At 39.7% G+C, this 16,332-nt stretch overlaps 1 protein-coding gene across 1 annotated transcript; it reads right to left on the minus strand.

Annotated features, from left to right (window-relative positions):
* Positions 1 to 1,132: 1,132 nt before the first annotated feature.
* Positions 1,133 to 9,715, minus strand: insig1 (insulin induced gene 1). The gene is made up of 6 exons (XM_074693796.1): positions 9,531 to 9,715; positions 9,081 to 9,428; positions 7,073 to 7,197; positions 6,703 to 6,869; positions 6,219 to 6,318; positions 1,133 to 3,395 (listed from the first exon to the last, which is right to left on the minus strand). The coding sequence occupies exons 1-6, from the start codon at positions 9,586 to 9,588 to the stop codon at positions 3,366 to 3,368; spliced, it is 828 nt and encodes a 275-aa protein (XP_074549897.1). The 5' UTR covers positions 9,589 to 9,715; the 3' UTR covers positions 1,133 to 3,365.
* Between the last annotated feature and the right edge of the window lie 6,617 nt (positions 9,716 to 16,332).

The raw sequence follows: 16,332 nt of genomic DNA on the forward strand, positions 1-16,332 counted from the left end.
GTCATTTTTCCTGGCAGTCGACTTGCTGCATTAATCAAAAGGCCCAGAAACAGCAAATTTGAACACATAACCAAAACACAAAGGTGTTTCAGAGGAGATGAAATTGGACCGTCTAGCAGACAAACCTATAGGCAGCTCAAATCAATAGATCAGATTGGCCTGGGCCTGTCTGCTCGCCTTGAAGAAAACGCACGAGGAGGAAGAGGAAGAGGGGAGAGGAGGGGGGTCTTTTGGCAATAAGAGGCGCTCTAATGGAGTCTTTCAGTTTGCTGTGGCTGGAAATGAAAGGAGGTTGAAGCTCGGCCAATTATTCTGCCCGAGAAGAGGAGGAGACTGAGAGAGGAAGGAAAGAGGAGAAACGGCGTGTGGCGCCTGATAGTTGGCCAGATAGATAGATAGATAAATGAAAAGATGGATAGTTGAAGGGAGGCAGAAAGATGGATGGATAAAGAAAAAAAAACAGATAAATGTAAATGTACAGTGTCTCAGAACGAGGGGTTCATTCAGAAAAGCCCACAGATATTGGCCCCACTCCCAGAAATTTCCCCCAGTGCAAAAGGTTAACTGTCAGTCCCCCGCTAGGTATAAATAGAAGTCTGCCCTCCAGAAAGGCGTGTTCAGAGAGGGGGTAGACAGAAGAGGAGGGGGGGCAGTTCCTCATGATCCCAATGACACGCAGGGGGTGCATGGGGGGGTGGCTTCAGTGTTTTTTTTTTTAATTTGAGGAGGCTGGGAGGGGTCTTTCAGAGGGAAGAAGCAGCCAAAGACGATATAATGGCTCTGGAGACTGACAGACCCCAGACAAAAGAGCGTCCTCGTCTATTCAACTTGACCGTGACAGCAGACACAACAAACTCCAGCGTCAGCACCACAGAAAGCCACAGTGTAATTGAGCTGCGGCTTCGTGTGACAAGCAAAAGATAGAAAAATCTGTGGGATTTTGTTTTACAAGAGCTGCTGAGATGTGCGGTTGGGCTACTGTAAAACAAAGATTGCGTTAATGTCTGTTTTTGTGAGGTTCTGTTTTGCGCTGCAGCCATGAGTAACAAAGTCATACACATAGTTCTTAATCTTTATTTAACAAGTGTAAATCCTTTAATCCTTAAAAAAGGCATGTCAGTGAAGACTTAACACAAACATCCTGGTCAGGTGTTTTTTATTTTTCACTTAAATCCATGGTAGCAAAATGATACACATCTGAAATATCAGACACACAAAAACTCTAAAACATCAACACAAAAAAGGTGCTTCACCACCTCGAAAAATAAAGCTTCCTCTTCAGTTAAACACACCTGAACATCAGCAGATTCAACCCCAAAGTGATCTGCCTGGAAAAGTATTTAAAAAAATAAATCAGGTTTCCTTCCATTATGCTACTACGTGAGATTTCTTGTTTGACACAATGAATGAACTCTATGTCGTCATTGGATGACTCTGAAGGCGTGTAATCTCTGACCAAAAAAATAAAAACACAAAGATGTTATTGCTCTTTCTGAAGTATCATCACTGCATATTCTTACACGTTACGTCTTTTTTAGCCTTTGTCAGAAATAATAAATAAGGAAGAATAATCGGCTCATGTATAAACTGATTGCACTTAATCCTCTAGACCCCCAAACACAAACTAACCTACTGTAAGTCTAGTGTGGTAATAATACCTGTCTGAATACATCGGCAAGCCATTATACATACAAGCAGTAATGTCATAATGTTTGTACACATGATAAAACTAAACTGTTATAGTGACAAAAGCACTACATTCTATAATACACTGGCAATCACAGATTGCAAATCTTAAGTTATAATGTCCTGCCTTTGCTTTAACTGTTCCCAAACTATCGTTTGAAAATAAAAATTGAAATGGGAAACGTGTGCCTTCATATCGGCACAGTGAGAGTTATGAGACATTTAACACTTGGTTGCAAAGGGAGAAAAAGAGTTTCAAACTAGTTTATAAAAGAAAAATAAAAGATGCTGAAATTAAAAAAAAACATCCACTGCTGTGAGTTTTCCTGCCCTGATAGTCAAAAACACTAAATATGCACCGACCGGCAGACTTTCATCCAGTCAGATGCTTTGAGGTCTCACCTCTCCCTGCTTCCTTACACAACAATCTTCTGTCTCTCTGTCTGGAACTTACCAGAACAGACAACAAACTGAAGGTCTCAGGAGAGTTTTCCAAAACACATGTGACAGCTAGCTGTGAATAAAACACGATCCAAAGCTAAATACGGCTAATTCTCCTTCAAGAGTGAATATCAGCTGGTACAAAACTGGTATCAAACTACTTGGCACTCCTCAACACATTTCCTGTAGCTCCTCATAACTCTCCAATACACTCTAGAGTCTGTGCTGTAAGTACGTAGCTAACGCTAGTTAGCTTAGCAATCCAAATTTGAATAAAGTATACAAAATGTGTTAATTACTGAGCTTTAAGGGTGGTGGTTGGTGGATTTTGTCAAGTAGCATTTCCTTACTTCCAGTTTTAACTAGCTTGTTTAAGCTAGCAGCTAGCATTGTCTATTCTCTTGTTCATTCAGTACACATCTGGTTAATTATTGACCTTTACATATGCTAGCAGGTAAATTTTGGTTCCACAAGCTAGCTGAACCCTGTTTCCAGTAATTGTGCCAAACTTCAACAAGCTAACCCAAGTCTTGTGCTAGCTAGCTACGTATTTAGCAAACAGATCGTACTGTCCAAAACAAAAGAAAAATCTCTGTCTACGCCTTCCAAACTGGAGGAGTCATTCATTGTCCATCATGCCATACATTTGGTTTAGGGATAATTCAAAATTTCTAAAATAAATACTTAATTTGGTTTGACTGGGAGCAAACATCTACTCTGTGCTTCAGAGTTGCAGCTGAATACATTTCTATGAGAGAGTGAAGACACTGCCGCACAAAATTCCCTTTTACGATCATATAATAATGGGGCTAAAAGTTATAGCACCCCCTGTCACTTTGCAACTGCCCACATCAGGATACATTCACACTAAATCATACACTCAACCTTTGAATCCATAAACTACGGAAAGATACAAATTTTCCAGCATGAAATAAAAACACTTCAAAGAAAGAGAAAGTAAGGCAAACACTTTCCACCGGTCTCAGCGTGAGGGAAGCCATAATGCTAGTGGAATTCAACAGAGGTGGCAGGAGGAGGAGGAGGAAGGAGTTTGGCCACAGGGAGGTGCAGAGGACATGGCACGTTAGATGAGGGGCTTCTTCTGACCCGCACTTTGTTGGGAGAACAAAGAATGAAGTAGAAACAATGAGTCTCTTTTCTCCTGTTGCTCTTCTCGTTCTTAACATGACTTGTCCATTTTTTTTACGACTGCTGTCCTTCGAGTGATTTTCAGCTGCTCAGTCCATGTGGGGTTTCTCTGGACCACCCTGTGGAGAGACGGGAGAAGAAGAGTTAAGGGTAGAAACAGAAATGTCACCATAGAGTTTCTCCATGTTGAACCTTTGAAAGCTGGAGATGAAAATGTCAGTCAGACTTAAATGTGAAATCACCACAAACGTCATTGTTCAGTTGTTTGACGCTAAATTAATCTATCCTGAGCAAGAACTTTCTTTTTGTAGCCAGAAGCCCTGAGCAGACTTTTTGGTGGGAAGCTGTTCCGGAAACAAGAACACATCCTGGAAACTGAAACTTTCAGACTTTCACCAAGACAAAACTCTGAGGCAAATCCTGACACACTTTTTGAAATCAGTAACTTTTACAGAAATAAGTTCCCGCTTCTTCTTTACCTCGAAACAAATTTACTTTCTGTTCCTTTTTTTCTCATTGAGGAAACTGTACTGCTTTCTCAGCTCTTCTCAAAGCTACTCTTTTCAGCAGGTCTCAGCGTAACATATTCTGTTCAGCTGTTTGCTCATTGGATCCAAAATGGCACACTTGACTGTAACTGTAAATAAACTTGTAAAATTAATTGCCATCCAGCTTCAAAGCAGATCTAATGAGTGCAAGAATTGGACGGACCAACGCCTTTTTTATTCTGCTTGGTCAACGCTGCCAAACAGATTGTTTCACTGGAATCTACATTATGCAAAAGGAAAAAAAAAGTTCAGGGCCACAAAGAAACAGATTTGAGGAAGAGTCTCATGTTCCTCCAAATCCCTCTCATAAATGAGTCAGTGGAGCGAAAGCGAGAAAAACAAGAGAACAAAACCACGAGTGCAGACTTGTGCCAACATTCCTCAGGCCTCATCACAAACAAAAACATCGAGTAGCAAATGACCCTCTGGTCAGCCGAGTCCTGACTGGCTCTGTGTCCCGCCATGACTGTGAAAAACAACAGCTCTTAATCTGCTTTCACGCTTTCACTGAGTCAAACTGAGGGAGTGATGGGACTCTTACTTTACAGACAGAATGAGGTGAGGCTTCCGGGCACGGGCTTAATGAAGATGTCAAAGCTGACTTGATGGGATAATTATGAAGGAAGGAGGGCGTCCGATGCACTTTCAGCAACTTTAAACCTTTTGACAATGTTATCAGCTGTCAGGGTTCTGGTGAACCCCGGCAAATAAAGCTTAAGTGGTGCAAAGGAGACCTTCGACGTCAGACTTTCTGTCAACCGGTTTAACACAGAGAACAGAGCAGTTTGACATTTACAGATTTTAAAGCCTGATAAAGACAAACGTGTAGGGATGGAAACAACAGACTGGATCACAGGTGTATTTTAGTGAATTAGATCAAGATATCAGATATACTTTAACTGGAGAACATTTATATGAAAACTGACACTTCCTATGGTTTTTAGACAAACATGTTTAAACGACCAGGCTAATGGCGTCCCACTGGGATTTATCTTTGGTAACTTCATATTCTTTAAAGTTATTGCTGCTGTGTTTTTTATGCCTGTATTCAAAGAGGACAGGACAGTGTTTAGAGCAGGGAACAGGGCAGGAGTAGGGAGTGACTTGGAGGGAAGTTAATGCAGGATGGTTTCGAATACGGGGCCACCTGCTCAAGGGCTAGCATCGACAAAGTGTTTGTTACAACAGAGTCTCTAATTAACTTTTAGATGCTGAAAAACACCCAACTCTGCTAACATATCAAACACAAAATGATTTTTTTAACATCAAAAAACAATCTTTTAATCTTTGAACAATCAAATAATATTTTGTGCGGAGTGATGGCTTTATTATGCTGGTGAAGTGGGTGCCCCCTAGAGGCTATTATCACATAATTTATTACTGTTTTGATTCCTGCTTGCTCAGCTGTCCTATCAAATAAAGCCAAAACACCAAAAAAATAATAATAATAACAAAAAAATGTGTAATTTAGGATATCAAACTCTCAAAGAGATCATTTAGTTGGTAAAGTATTCGTACTTGACACTTTTTACTGTGGCTTAGTCGTCCCAGGAAGCTGTTGATCATATTTGTGTCAAAATGAAGTTCGACTGGGGTGAACTTTTTTGGACTTCGAAATGGTTTGATATCATACATTAAATCTTTGTAACAAGAATAATTACTTTTTCAATAAGGTTGGAGGGAATTCAGTTTTGAGAAATTGCCTATCTTTTGTTTAAAATTGCTTACATATTTCCCTTTTATTTATAAAGGAAGGCAATCCATTTGCTTTGTCATGTTGTGTAATGAATGATATTAAAAAAGGCGGGTAAAAGAAAACATGGATCATACTGTAAACTTATCTAACTTGAGATGACTGTGTTGCTTTTGAAAAATAATCCTAGGCAAATAAAAAAATGAAATAAAGGAACTATGATTTATTTACTAACACAAAGTGTTAAATATATGTCAGTGTTCATTCAGAGCTCTTACAGTGGCTCGTCTGACTATTGTGCTTCTGTTGAAACGCATCCTACTGGCTGATTTTTAAGCAATCCACTTTGTTCTTTCGTGCAGGGTCAGAGTTGTTAAATTCCAGGGTTAAACTCTGTCACTTTTGCTGTTAAGGGAACTTTATCCTCACATTTTTACCAAATGCCTACTAATGTCTGATTGTTATTTAAAGGAATAAAATCAGCTCATAAAGATACAAGAAATGTGGGGTGTCAGCTGGCTTAGTGGTCGCAGCAGCTGGTTGTTTGACTCCTGGCCTTGACCTTTTCCTGCACGTTTCCTCCCGCTCACCACTTCCCATATTTCCCGCCTCCCTTCAGCTGTCTTATCCAATACAGCCAGAAAATGCCCTCAAAGATAAATGATACACAACCATGGGTTTATGAAAGGTTTAGTCTTTACCATGGCAAGTTGTCGTCCGATGTTTCCCACGGTAACACCGCCTGAGAAGAATATACAAGGTAGCCAGGAGCGGACGTACAGGAAGTCTGGAGACGTGTACCTGAAAGAGACAAATGAAATAATTGTGAATTTATGATGTAGAAAAGGTTAACTGGAGGTGCTTAATGGTAGATCTTGACCAATGACCTCTTTGCAAATCTAAAGCTAAATCAGATGTAAGAAGAACAAATCAGAGGTTTATGTCACAGAAAAGGAAACACTGACTTCTTTTATTTCCCTCTCTTTCTTACCCAGATGCTTTGGCACCTTGAATTGTGGCCAACACTTCCCTCACTGAACTGTGTAATAAATAAAGGAACCTCCCAAAACATGACTCAGTACTTTAATCATAACCTGTCATATCCTTTTAATGGGTGTAACAGGAAGCAGATCTCTGTGATTAATCATCTATGACAGCATTAGAGTTTCTTCTAAGCTAACTTACTGGTAGACTCCGTTGTAGACCAGCAGCTGTGTGATGATGGTAGCCAGGAAGGCTGTAGTGATCCCCAAACCGAAGCCACTCCTGGACCTGTCAAAGGTCCACCACAGGCCCAGTGACAAGGCTGCAAGGGTTAGGGAGAGCTGCACATTGTTGTCAAAGTCTAGTTTCTGAGGTATCAGGCGGTTAAGGAGAAAGACAAACAGGTGTGGAGCTAGAGTGGGGTAAGTTCTTGTGCAAATATTTGAATGACCTCTTAGATCCATCACACGGGAAGGGTAGAGAAAGATTTCTTTTTGCGTTAACTTTGCAAACTTGTGATGAAACAGTGCTCTTATATGAACGTGTAGGTCAGTTCTGGACAAAAGGATACAGCACTGGCATGGTTGATGCCTACAAACACTGCGATGCACCTCATGACGCTGGCCCACTCCCTCTTGAACTTATGTGGCTCTCCCAGATGGCTGTCAAGGCAGGGATACAGCAGGCCGACGACAGCTGAAAAAAACGGAACAAACCAAAATAAGCAGAAGTCCAATGAAACACCAGGAGAGAATATGCTTTTAGAGAGTTATTTTATTTGCTGAACATGCACTTCTGTAATTCCTCACAGAGACCTGAATACACTTATAAAAAGTGAAGGGCTCATGACTGAAAAGAGCTGTGAAATATAACATTAATGAACTGTTTAGTGGTTCAAAGCTGTCTGAGTGGCAGGGAACAATGTATCTGGGTTGATGGCTTAACATAAAGAAAGGTGTCCCGCAAGGGTCCATATTTAGGTCCTGCTGTTTTTGCTATTTATGTCAATAACTTATTTAAAAATGTTAAAAATACAAAGTTTCATTTCTATGCAGATGACACCATTCTTTATGCTTCATCATCTTGAGTTTTGAGTGCAGTTAATCATCTATTAAAACCTATGTTTGAGTCATCACACCCTGAGCATAACCACAAACCTGAGGGTGAAGTTGAGTTTCGTTTACAGAATCAAAGGCTGTTTTAACATTTGTTGCATTAAAAAAAAAAAATCATTAAAGAAACCTTTTTGTCTGTATTATGGTGGTATTCTACCTAGGCCTCTCTGAAAATGCCGGAATCACTGTACCATGCTGCATTGTGTTTGTCTCTGGTCTAGGATTCAGCTCAGATCACTGTAGGTTTTTCTTCTTTACATTGGTATATTTTCTTTATAAGGCTGTACTAAATGATCTGCAAGTCTTATTTATGTTCTTTACGGACTTCTATGGTTGTCACTGTCACCTTTGTCCCATGGACAGGTTGTCTTGACCTGTCTTTGGTCAAAGTGTGTTCAGTGTTTTTGTTTCTTCCTTTATTTTAAACCTTGTTTTAAGGATCATCTTTTGTGTGAAATTTTATATGGTTCTGTTGGCCAGGACTCCCTTGTAAAAAAAAGTCTTACAACCCAGCTGGAATATTTACGGAAAAATGAAGGTTAAATTGCATACATATTCATTTTGCACCCCAAACCTCATTATTTTGTTCCTCAACATAACATTCCTAAAAATAAACTACTATTTTTTTTATTATTATTAATTTTTAGCTTATGGAATTCTATAGGTTTAATTTAGGGTGCTGACTCAAAAGCAATAAGGTCATGGAAAACTAGGCTGTGACCTAGTTTACACCATGAAGTCTTCCAACAAGTCCTTACTTGGCACTGACATCCATTAATTCAAAACTTAGTGTAAACAAACTGTCAAGACTAGAAGCTACACCTCCACATTCTCCTGTTTTCTGCCTTCAAGCACATGGGGAGAGGAGGAGGAGCCTCAGATAGACGCGCTTATTTTTTTTCCTCATTCCGGGTTCCTGGCCTTAAAGTACCGCCCCCTCAGCTCACCCGTTATGACACCAGCCAATGAGCGCATAGCTCACCTCTTGTCCTGTTGTTGCAGCCAATCAGAGCTCGAGAATCGCTGCCATATGTACTAAGTCATTTTTTTCACAACTGTGCCAGACAAAACCATCAAGACTATTATAGCACTTGAGGCTTATATAATAGCCAACAAAAACAAGGCCGAATAATGAGTCATAAACACATGATAGTGTGGAAGCTGATAACAGTAGCACACATACAAAACTGTTGCTTTTAAAGCTCAAATGGAGACAAATTGCACTTTTCTGCTACATAATTTGGTACGTGTTTAAAATTAACTTTGCAGGGATCATTTCAAGACTCCCAGAGGATGATTTTGTTTGTTCTTGAGACTAGCTGACTTCCTTTTTTTCGTGGCTGTTCTATAGGGAAAAAAAGCAGCACTTCACCCTCCCCTCTCTGCATTCCTTTGTCCCAAACTTTACAGCACAGTGTTGTAACTCTGCCCAGAAACACAACACACTATCAGTATTCGACTCACCAGCTCCTGTGCCACAACACGGAGGGATCCACCACGCAGATGAGAACAAAGTTGTCATCACCTCTTCAGGAAACAGTGTGACATGTCTTTGTATCTGCAGTAAGTTGAGCACCAGGGCGAGAAACGCTCCCACGGTGAAGAGGACCAGACCCCTGCGGATGAGGTTAGCCGTCCGGACGTCGTGCAGAGAGCCGTAGGCATTGCTCAGCACTGAAGTGATAATGGACATCATTTCTTCAGCTTTAGATGCTAACCAGTTTGCTCCAGATGAGTGCTTAGTTTCAACCCTTGATGCACAGGAGCAGCTCCAGCAGTGATCCTCCAGTCTGGGCATTTGGCACTTTTGGGCTGTGGAAGAAGGGATAGGAGAAAAGTAGCGAGTCAGATATGACATACATTGTTTGGAGACTGAATCAGTACCATTACAGAGAGAAAATGTGTGATTCTTACCTATATCTACAGACGTTTTCAGTGTCTGGTCCAAGCAGAAAGCTCCACACCTGTTCATCAGCACCCAGGATCCCCTCCTCGGTCTCCTGCTCGGTACAACAGTGACTTCAGTCACGTTATTTGTTCACATCATTCGTTAAGCAGACACACATTGACCGAAAACAACACACGGTGCTGCTCCGTTCCACAGCACACAGCTCATACCGGGGGCAACAGCTTCCTCTGCAGAAAACAATCACAGCTGTGTCGGGTGAGAATCCACAGCCAATCAGAGCGCGGCGGCTGATATGACGTGGCGCCACCCCACCGCCCCCTTCGTCCGGAACAGACGCGCTGAGTAGACCGGGAGGCTGGAGAGCTGAAGTGAAAGTGGAAACAGAGAAGTGCTTTAAATGTTGCAGAACATAAGTAACCCCTTATGTAAAGAGTATTTCAAGAGCTGTTATAAAACCAAGGACAGTACAGGAGCTGGTTTACACTTGCTTTTGTCTTAAATCATGCATTTAATAGCTTTTATTTAGCCTGATATTTCCTGCCCCTCAAACAGGGTAACTAGACAAGATGTCCACAACATACTTAAAAAATGTATCAAATATGTGTTATATCATGACTTTTTCTAAGCTCTAGAAACAAAAATAAACAACCTGTAAGCACGACACTGCAACTACTCCATGTTGTATTTTGATGTTTATTTCATATCACAGTTTTTTTTATTTGTATTTTAATTTTTGTGACTCATTTCATCGTGGCATCTATATTATCATCATATTTTTTTCCTATACTTTATTCTTATTACTTTTTTTATGCTTCATAGCATTTCTGTTGCCTTCATAACTCATTCTTACCTCTAGACCCCATTGTGTCAGTTTGTATTGCAAACAGTTTTTAAAGGTTTTATTTAGCTATTGTGTTGGGAAAGCAGAAGCACCAGCTATACATGAAACAATTATAATAGCTTATTAACTCATAATCTATCCCCATAATCCACTGATGTAATAGTAACAGAGATTACATGAATGGATTCAGTGACCTTATTCGAACTCACCAGACTGATGATCCCACTTGGATGAAGTTTCAAGCCTTCACAGATCTCATCCCAGACAGCAAACTCTCCTTTCTCAGCAGCTGTATCTTGTCACTCTGCCTCATTCACTCCACCTGCACCTTTATACGGGCAGGGTTTGTGAAATGGGATCAGTGGCACAACACTGTTTTTTTCTGCTGTTGCCAAAAAGTTGTTGAACTCACATGTTGGAGGAGGCGTGGTATGCTGGGAGGAGTGTGCAGAGAGGGCATGTAGGGCCCCTGCACGTCAGTCAAAGATAATGAAAATGCAAAAGGTTCACGACCTAGGTGACACAGTCTTTCAAGGACCGACAACAACATGGAACAGTGTTTTGCAAGAACACGTATGAAGTAAGAGGGAGGATATAGGGCAGTAGAATAACAAACCTTCACCCATAGTTCTATAGGTGCATGTTTTGATTTTCACTGCATATGCTCATGCACAAGTAGCAAAACTCTTCCTAACATGAAAGTACAATAACAAGAAATGAAAATGTTTGCACGTTTTCTTTCATAAGTCGGATTTCCTTCTTTTAGCTGCTGGCAGTTTGAAAATAATACCATGGATGAATCATTTTTTTCATGCATGTTAGCTTTCATAATTACATGATGCTCCATGACCAACAGCAAATCAGTGAAAACAAAAACAGAGCATGTCAATCAGATAACATTTCTATTCTGTAATTTCAATTAAAAACTTACATTGTGTGTTTTTTTTCCTTTTCAGTGCACTTGTCTCAGGGGGTTAAATTTATGGTTTGTTTGTCTTTTTTCACACCAAAATGAAACATCAAGGAGGAACACTTCACTTAAAGAGGGTACGTTTTGTTTTCTGGTTTTGAAATACGACTAAGTGCCAGGCTCCGGTGCCTCAAAACAGAACCTAAATTTATCTTTTTGTGGCTTATTTATTATGCCATGGAAACTGCCCCAAAAATTATAAAAAAAATAATAAAAAAAAGATATAAAAAGTGTGTTATGAAAAAGGACACAAAAGCCTTGAGGCCTTGAGACTTTTGTGACTCTGACATGGTTTATGGAGAAAGCAATGACAGCCAGTCCCATGGTGCTCCACTTTGGTCAAGGTTGAAATATCTGAACAATTATTGAGTGGAGTGAACACAAAAGTTTGTGCAGACAGCCCTGGTATCCATAAAAGAGTGGCAAGTGAAAAGAATAACCTTTCTGTTGAAATATTCATTTTTTTAACGACAGCAGTAATGGCTCAAAAGTTTTTAATGGATGTGATTTTTCAAAATTCTTTGCTTTTGTCTTCTTCTGCTTTTATCTTCACTCAAGTTTTTTTCAGTGAAACAAAGAGGGTAATTATTTGAAAATAACCACTCACAATAAATTTAGATAAAGAAAAACATCTGTATTTACAACGTGAAGCTATATGTTAGCTCTTTATGTTAATGTAAGCTTAAAACAGCTAACTTCACCCCTGTGTTGCTAACAACAACAACCTCAACAGTGCTTCTCATGGTTTTAAATCATCACTTTATAAAATCTGAAATTTAAAAGGTGGGAAAGTCAGCTTTTAGTGTTTACATAAAGTCAAGAAAGCTGTTCCCCATATTCCAAGACTTGGTGTTAAGCTAGGGTAAACTAAGATATGCTAAACTAGATTAGTTTGCAGTAACTAAACATCAAAAGCATGTAGGTTTTAAAAAAATCTCTACAAGACATTTTATTTACCTGTCAACTGTTAACATACAAATAAGAATGTGATTATCACACGACCAGTTTTGAAAATTACAATGCATTCAAAATGGTGAAAAAGTTGAGTGTTGAGCGGTGGACACTTTTCAGCCGTTGCCATATTGGCAACGTAGCTGCCAATATGGTGAGCTGCTATGATGTTAAATAGTAGAAAGGAGGCTGGTTGGTCCCAAAAAAATATTTAATGTAAAATTGCTACACAGTAAACCTCATTTGTGCATAGCAACATGATGTTAGCATTGATGTTTTGAGTCATGAGATACTAACTTGTGTTAAAGCTGTACCTACAAACAATGATGCTAAACAGAGTAGACTGGAACCTAATTTTATTTATTAAATTGAGTGAAAACATATTTGTGCTTTCTTTTGAGCATAGGCAGTATGATGGAGGGGTTTGGATGCGCTCAAGCTACCCTATGCTAGCTAGTATAGCAACCTCAAAAATAATCATCTTCACATCAGTCTTATATCAATTGAAGTCAAGGTGTGCCTTTGAGTTCTTTGATTGCTTCTTTGAGTGCAAAATTTAGCTAGTTCAGCAACAATATGCAGCTTTTATTTTATACAACTCTGCATTTTGAAACTACTATAGAGACGGGGTACCCAAGTAAGGCTCCTCCAGGTGCTGTTTGGGTCTGTTGAGGAATCTGGCATGAAGACAGTAGCTATCATCCATGTGATGGTCCATGTTTTCATTATAACAATACCCATACCTTCACAGTCTACCACAAAAACAGATGGATTATTTTACTGTCACATGGTAAGTGTGCATTTCCTGGCTGCTGTGCATACGTGTAGTGCACCATAGTGGTGGGAGCACATGTTTTGAATTCCTGTAGGCTTATTGCTATACGCTGCTCTTTATGTAACGAATATGGAAATGCTTATTGTGGGTTTTGTTTGATCTTTTTGTCTCAGTAAGTGGTATGTACAGCTTGCTGTGTGTGCAGGCCCTGTAATTGGCTCAATGGTTGCGCGGAGCTTTATGCAGAAATGTTTGCACATGGGGTGGTGTCATACACATTGTAAGACTGCTCGATCTGCTGCTGGCTTGGCTGTGGACCCACCTAAAACAGCAAATGTTAAGTGAAACCTATTTTATCCCAGACACTTTCATATAACAGACTACTAACCATGTCATCCTGTTATCTGAAATATAAAAGCCCCTATTTAACCCCACAAGAGCAGGTCCAGAATGAAATTCTGAATGCTAGTGTTACATATGGATGTGTAAGTCATCTTGGAGGTATTACAGCCCCCCAGACTGTGCCTCTAAATTGACCGAGTTTAAACTGGTTCTGCTTGAATAGAATGAGAAAATGCTTCTTCTTTTTTTCAGAAAATGGCAGTGATAACTGAATGCTTAAATAAAATGTCACAGCTGCACTCCACTGGAGCCCGTTTCACTATTTTGTACCAAACAAGTCAAGCATGAAAGTATATTGAGGGTTGAAAAGTTCGTATTTTTTTACGCGCTCTCACTTTGTATTGGTGTATGCAAAGGGCTTGAACAAATACAGCGTGTCTTTTTAGACGATAAGAGGAAATTCTGCTATTTAGTCATTCTTTAAACACAGTTTCTTTTTCTTCCTCATTCATTTCACAGCTTTTAAGATCCTCTCCATCTAATAGCTGCATCCTCATCCATCGCCTTTTCAAAACACACATTTGCTTTAGTGCATAGATAATGACATCAGTCATATTTACTCTACCCAAATTTAAGTGGGCTGTGTGCTGAAAACTGATAAAGCCTTAAAGTTTTATAGAAGGCTAAAAGAGGTCAAACAGAAATGGCTGCACCCACAGTTTGCTCCCAAAGGCCTCAAAACTACCACCTCAGTGATCCAACAATGGTATTGCTCTCCGCCTCAGGTAAAAATGAGTACGATGAAGGCTTTTCCCTGGAAAGCAGTGTTTGTATTTTCCCCAAACGAATAAGTTTCTCCCTATGCAATTCTTGGCAATCCTTGTGCCTGAGGATAAAAGCCTACAGCAGTGAGCGTATGTGTAAATCACTACTTTGCTTTAGCACATACATGGTGAGTAAAAAAATAACTTACTGTCAGATACGTGTGACCTGGGATTATTCCAGCTCAAGAGGAAACATTAAATTTCTTGTTTTATTAATGGAAGAAGGAAAATAAGAACAACGGTGAGATCCTGGGAGGATTCTGATTCCTAATTAAGCTTCTCATGCCGCTCCTGACAGAAACATGTGCATTAATGTGGAATCCCGAGTCATATGTTGGCTAATGCAGGGATGTGATAACCATGAAAATTACATATAGCAAACAGCTCCTAGCAACCAGGAGCGCGAGCGTCTACACAGAGGAGGTCTCAGCCTCATCAGAGGAGAAAGCAGGATGCTACGACACTTCAAATGAATAGCAGATCAAGCGTGTCACAGATTATGCTGTTAGACTGGGTGGGATTGAATTATAGCTTAAAGGAAAAGCCCGCTGAAACAGCTGGGTAAATTGATCTATCAAACTGGAGGATGACAATTTCTTTCCTCAGCTCTGTGTGGAATTATGAAGGGGAACATCCTAATCCCACCTTTCGTGGGGTCGAATTTGATGATACAGTTTCAGATTCCCACTCTAATTCATATTGTTTCATTTAACAATTAAAATGGGTTGAGATGCTGCATATTACAGGATTTAAAAGATTGTTTCAGGCAATATCATTTTCTGTTAATGACACCCACTTCTTTTTTTTTCCACAATTCAAAATTTGTAAAAAAAATCTCCAACCATATCTCATTCATTTCTTCACTCCTGCTGCTTCAATGCACTGCAGTTACTCTGGATACAACCACCTTTTCAGCAGCTCTTTTCTCTCCCTCTCTCTGTGCCATGGAAGATGAAAGCGGATTCTGGTTATAGAGTGTATCAGGCAGCTTAACAAAGGATGCCATAAAGGCCTTGACTCCACAGCCCGAGGGCGTGGCACCAGGATGCAATCTCCCAGTGCCTTTGTTCTTTGGCGTTGAGCTCCAAACTTGTTTTAAAGCAGCTCACCTTTTTTCATGAGCAGATCCTAAACTCACTCCTGGGTAGCATCTTTATTTTTTGTGTGCTTTGTGGAAAAACAGAGAATGTGTTGGGTTTTAATGGATAAATACATTTTGGATTCAACAAACTGTTGTAGTATTTTTTTTTTCACCCTTTACAATGTTAGAAAGTGACTTGCATCAAGGTTTTGTTCAGTATTTCAACTTCTCTTGCTAACAGATGATGCCCATGTCTGCAGAGCTAATGCATAGTTGCTAGCTAACTAAGTGGTGAAAATAATGTGTATGCACATGTATAGTCGTGTATCATTGTAAGTCCAAAATTCTTGAAATATTTGGCAGCTGTTAGTAAAGAGGCTCAAAGCCTGCACCATTTCCAATATGGCCGCGCCAGCTGATTTGCTTCAGAACTCCAATACTAGAAACAGATGAGTGACATCACAGAGACAACTTTCATTCATTATTCAGTCTACTGTCCACATCCATTCTGAATAGCAAAAATAAAACAGCCTGGTTCAAGAGACAGTTTGGGACATGGGTGGAGGATTTGTTATTTAAATTTTTTTCTTTTTTTTTTTAACTCATTACATCCGCCAGGGAGGTCATGTTTTTGGGAGAGTTTTTCTGTTTGTCTGTGAACAACATAACTCAAAAATTGAGGAACGAATCTTGGAGAAATTTTCAGGAAATGTTCAAAATGGGATAAGGAGGAAGTGATTAAATTTTGAAGGTGATCTGGATCACCGTCTGGATCCAGGACTTTTCAAAAGGATTCTTTATTATTGTGAGATAGGGCCGTTTTCACCATATGTGTATACAACTCCACGATAAATGGTCAGATTGCTTTGCAAAACAATTTAAGGCAAGGTCACAATAATTTCTGACAGATGTCAAAGTACGATCCAGATCCTTCCAATATTCGGGATACTAAGATCCAGAATATGAAATATGTGAGTCATCATAATTTTCAACACTATCAGGAAACAAATTATTGTACAAACC

Source organism: Halichoeres trimaculatus, unplaced genomic scaffold (genome assembly GCF_033239565.1).
Source record: "Halichoeres trimaculatus isolate MK-OKI-2021-1 unplaced genomic scaffold, fHalTri1.1 fHalTri1_scaffold_18, whole genome shotgun sequence".
NCBI lineage: Eukaryota > Metazoa > Chordata > Actinopteri > Labriformes > Labridae > Halichoeres > Halichoeres trimaculatus.

What these genes read in the sequence shown, in the direction of transcription:
- insig1 (XM_074693796.1), bottom strand. Translation starts at nt 9,588, where the DNA reads ATGAACAGGTGTGGAGCTTTCTGCTTGGACCAGACACTGAAAACGTCT. An exon ending in GTCTACAACGGAGTCTACCA is followed by an intron (nt 6,319 to 6,702) that starts GTAAGTTAGCTT and finishes TGTCTCTTTCAG; the next exon opens with GTACACGTCTCCAGACTTCC. An exon ending in TCGGACGACAACTTGCCATG is followed by an intron (nt 3,396 to 6,218) that starts GTAAAGACTAAA and finishes GTCTCTCCACAG; the next exon opens with GGTGGTCCAGAGAAACCCCA.